Source organism: Capsicum annuum, chromosome 1, assembly GCF_002878395.1.
Source record: "Capsicum annuum cultivar UCD-10X-F1 chromosome 1, UCD10Xv1.1, whole genome shotgun sequence".
Lineage (NCBI taxonomy): Eukaryota > Viridiplantae > Streptophyta > Magnoliopsida > Solanales > Solanaceae > Capsicum > Capsicum annuum.
The window spans coordinates 22,310,209-22,315,355 of record NC_061111.1 but is presented as its reverse complement, the minus strand read 5'-3'; the positions used below and the strand labels follow the sequence as shown (position 1 = coordinate 22,315,355).

Here is a 5,147-nt window from a genome sequence, read left to right as displayed (position 1 = left end):
CTCTACTGGTCTCTCATTTGGAGAAAGGAGTTGGTTACTGGTAATCTTGTTGGAATCTGCAGGAAGCAAATTCTGTTAAAACTTATACAACGATGGAAGGGTAACTGTGATTGTTCAACTCAATGTTTCCCCTAAAGGCACTGACATTTATATACGATTAACCATTTCAAACACAATAGAAGAACTTTCTAATGGAGCTCTAAATAGTCGACAACAAACACATGTAGACCTTACCACTTAAGCTAACACTGTTGTGATCATATAAAGGTCAGATTATTTCTCATTTCACGGGACACTGAAGAACATAGCATGGTTTTGAAGATTGAGCGTTTTATTATCCAACTAGAATTTTTCAATGCTTTTGAACTTTCTCAAGATTTGTAAATATTTACTTTCAGTGGGTAGCGGTAAGCGTATAAAGAAACAAAATTTACCTTCGAAGCAACACTAATACGGAGAGAAGCACCGGTGGACGATTCCATTTGTTCGTGAAAATGTTTAACCCAAACGTCCCAACCTTTATAATTTCTTGCTAAAATTATCAGATGTGAAATTACATACCATAGCAGCTTAGTAAAAGGCTTGAAATAACGGATAATAAAGTAAGGAATCAAAAACCATAATATCCCGATCAACGAAACAATAAAAATTAAAATACTGAAACACTCCCCTAAGCAATTGAGAAATAGATCAGAAATGTTGAAATACAGAACCAGTCAAACAGTGGAATCGAAAAATAAAACGTATACGGAGGAGAACTCATACAGAAGCAGGAAGCTACTCTACCCAGAAAGTGCGGAAAGCTGCGGATGAACAAAACCATTAGATTATGATTTATTAAGAACGATGAGATTGAAATTCAGAAACCGACTTTGTTTTTCAGAGTTACACGTGCAGCGGATGATTTTGGAGGGTAACACGTATAACAGTTTTGCTGAAAAGACGTAGTTGCCCTTGGAAGCTGAATTTTGGAGAATATTGTTCAAATAATGCTTGAATTTGGCTGAGGCTAGGGATAGAAGATATTTTAATTAAGGCATAGAAGATGTGTTAATTACAATATAAACAAAGATAGTAACTAATATTTACAAGATCCAATATAAATAAAGAAAGTTAATATTTAAGGATATTCTTTTAAGGTTAGTGATTAGTGTCTTTTTTTTGTTTTTTCATCTTATTTTTGATATTTGAATTGGAGTTCGATTAAGTTAGATTCGCGTCACGTGGGGCTCATTCGAGGAAAATGCTCCCTATCAAGGATTTTTTCATACCCAAAACTCTAATCCGAGATAACCACTATACAATATCCTTTGATGGTTAATTAATACCTTTAATCTACTTAATATGTGTTTGTTGGTAGACTTTGTGCTCAAGTTAGAAATTTAATACCTAAAATCAATTAGGTACTGTTTGACATGAAATGGACTAAATAAAACTATTTTATTGATTGGGACATTTTATGAGATTAGTTATTTCATCATATATATAAGACAACTTATTTCATCATTGATATGAATGGTGGAATGAATAATTCATGACTAACTAATACTCCTAATCAAATGCAAATAAAATGAACCTACATTTTATTTTGAGATTATTATCTCTTATTCATTATATTAAGATGCTATTTCACATTCTTAATCTTAAATTTTTTACTAACTTCAAGGTCTACAAATATTTCATATGTTTTGATGGGTAAATACTTATCTAAATTAGTGTTTACATCAAAGCATATGAGTTACTATAGTTATATTATTTAATAAAGTTAGAATATATATTAATTATTCATGATACAATGCTAAAACTCTTTGTACAAATACATATTACTCATTTATTAATTTGATGTACACACCTGGTATAATTATCTCTATTTAATGTCATCTCTATTCAATGTCATTCTTTATTTTACATATTTTATTTTTTATACTATCATTAAGAATGATGTATATGATTAAATATATGATAAAAGAAATATGTATCATAATTTTTTTTGTGTTATCAATACATAATTTGAGATTTGTATTACTATACACATGAATTTAATTTTTGTGTATAGATACATAAGAATAAAATATATGATTGAATATATGACAAAAAATATGTATCAAAATTCTTTTTTATCTTACTGATGCATAAGACTTATGTATCGGAATGAGATCTGTGTTAATGATACATAAGAATTTGATTGATTAGTTATGTATCGAAAAGTGATGTATTCAGACATCAAGTAATGTATCCGAAAGTTCAAAGTCCGAGATTTATTTAATTATAAAAAAATAGGAATTAAGATGTCATTAGGTACTAAACAGTTGGGGTTTATGAAAGTTCCCTTATTTTTGCCCGTTTATTCTTTTCAGACTGGATCATTTTAAGCTACTATTCACCATCACTTTTCATGTTTTAAACGTGAGTGTGTTTCTATTTAATTACAACATTTAGAGATATAATTTTATAAACACCTTTTGATAATAGCTATTTAACTTAGTCATGTACGTAACAGAGATTTCTATATATTTTGTGTGTAAATTGACATGTAAAATGTACGAATGTATGACAGATATTATATATGTATGTAATTCAATAACCGCTATTTTTAAAGCTTCAAAATTATTCGAACACAAATTTAAGTGTACTATACAAATATTTGAAAAACTTATAACTTCTTAGATATGGTAATGAGAACGCCATGGTTAGCATTTTAGGTTCAATAAGCAACTTTGACAACCCTCTACTTACATTTAAAAACTCTCTTCCCCGAATTTAAGGATTGAAAATGATGTTAACAAAATCTGAACATTAGTCGTATAACCTGAAGAATGTAGAAGTAGGTTTAGAAAATTGAAGTATTAAAATAATGCAAGAGTTATTTTATAGAGGTTCTATAATTTTTAATAAGCTTTTAATCTCAAATTTTACCTTAATTTCTATTCCTCTGAGAGTTACACTCGTGGAACAAAAGGAAAGACCAAAACTTAATAGCCGACATAGTAGTTAAAAATAAATAACATATTATTATGACGACAACCCATACACAGATGCTTGTATAACCATCTTTATAATCAGTAAATGACAATCAAGTTGTGTCTCACCTGTTACAACAACAAGCAATGCATCGCTTGCATACCAAGAGAACTCTGCTCAGTAAAGAGAAACAAATAGCCTCAAAGGAACATTGTATTACCTGTTTGCTCTTGCTCGCTAAAAAAAAGGCCTCATTTTGTCAAGAGGTTTCAGTTCATATAATTCGCATTGTGACACCCTTTCATCCGAGCACTAGAAATCTGGCTTCACAAGGAGTGAACTGATGAACTCTACTAAAATCAATTGACAAAGACATTATTTAATATGAATATACAATATCCAAGTAGAATCTTATTAGCAACTGAAATAAAATGTACCTAAATAAGCAAAAATAGAGAGAGTATATACCATTTATGAAAAGTGCATCCAAATATGACTAAGAAGACTTGAAATGAATAAAGCAATCATCTTTCAACAGATGAAGATTGACTTTGAGACATCGACCCTTCTCATTACGAAGAAGCTAAGAGATAAACGGAAGCCAATAGAATACCGATACTTATCGAACTCGAGACTGCCATTCAGAGCAACAACAAAAAGTATATATGACTAAGTTTAGCGATCACTTACGTAGAAGCGTGTAGAATCTGAATGGACGTATCATCTGCTTTCCAGAATACAAATTTATTATGAGGGTGTATTAGTTTTTGAATAACGCATGTGTGACGTTTACCCTGAAATTGAGCATCAAGTTGTGCCACCTCATAATTTGTTACTATCTTGAATTTTTTTTCTCTGTTCCTTGGTTTCATTCATTTTTACAATCTCCAGTGAGTATTTCAACTTTTCACTTTTGCTTCTCAAATCTTTTGATACTAATTCATTAAACGAAAGGAAGGAGATTCAGAGCGGCGAAGAGGAAAATGAAGTGGGCAAACGTGGGAAATTCACTTGCTGTTTACAGGACACGTAGCTTTAATTAGTGCTCAAACGTCTAAATGACATAGAACAGACATGTTGATACCTGATCTCTAACTGACACTTCTAATATAGTAGAAAACATATAAATGAATTAAACCAACACTTTGCTGAATAAACCAAGTAAATTAACATTGTTCCCTTGTGAATATTACATGCTATGATTTCCTTGAAATGCCAAAGACTTGCTGATATACAGTGGGACTAACGATGATAACCGTCCTCCTTTTACTGTCGATGCTCTTCTTTCAACTTGAAGATGCATAGACTGAGGTACCTCCCATGCCAAACGTTTTTTCTTCGGTTTTCAGCATCATTTGCCAACAGATTTATAAGCGGTCTTTTCCAAAACAAATATACATGAGACCATGTCATGATTTCTATAAAGCATCTCTTCATTTAACCAAATTTAATGTGCTAACAACAGGAACCTAGTTTAGCATTCCATGCAAAGTTTCATCATCCAGAGATTGAAACCTGTTAAGGAATTCGTTCACAACCGGGAATCTAAAGATTGAATTGCAAGCTTGACTGCTACCAAGGAAATATTATCTCGCACATATCCTATGGAATCTTCAAGTCTCTCTAGGGTATCCTTGATGTCCATTGCCCTCAACTTCTTTTTTTGCAGCTTTAGCAGTTCTGACTCGGAGGATCCTGTGGAATGGAAAGAATGCAAGATTGAAAAATTAGAAACAGACATAATAGATCATCAGTTTGCTTTCTTGAATGTCGGACTGCTCCTAATGGTTTCCACCATCACAATCCATAACTACATATGCATGCTACATCTTGTAACATTTAGTCAAATACCCATTGTTGCAGATCCAATGTGTGCAATGTGCAATATTTGGGACATAAAGGTTACCCCTTTTGGTTGAGAAAATCTGATGAGGAGCGAGATGTAACACCAAGGATCTTGTTCTCTTTTGATCAACATACAAGCAAGAATGGAGAAGATATGTTTCTTGCTGCTAATTAAAGTCCCTTTGGTTGTCCCATCTCCCTATGCTATATGAAAGTTGGGATATTTCTTAAGCCGTTTCCCCTTTGTTTAGGCAAAGATCTAACTATAGGCTTTGGTAAACTGAAGCACAAAAGGGAAAAAAGAGTGACAAATGAGAGCACTGATCTTCATATGCAAACTC

The 5,147-nt window shown here is 32.1% G+C and overlaps 1 protein-coding gene across 1 annotated transcript; it reads right to left on the bottom strand.

Annotated features, from left to right (window-relative positions):
* Positions 1–4,089: 4,089 nt before the first annotated feature.
* LOC124886531 lies at positions 4,090–4,657 on the bottom strand (the record flags this gene model as incomplete). The annotated part of the gene is given in 1 exon segment (XM_047395310.1): positions 4,090–4,657. A coding segment is annotated over 1 exon segment (165 nt), but the record flags the coding sequence as incomplete, so codon positions are not given.
* Between the last annotated feature and the right edge of the window lie 490 nt (positions 4,658–5,147).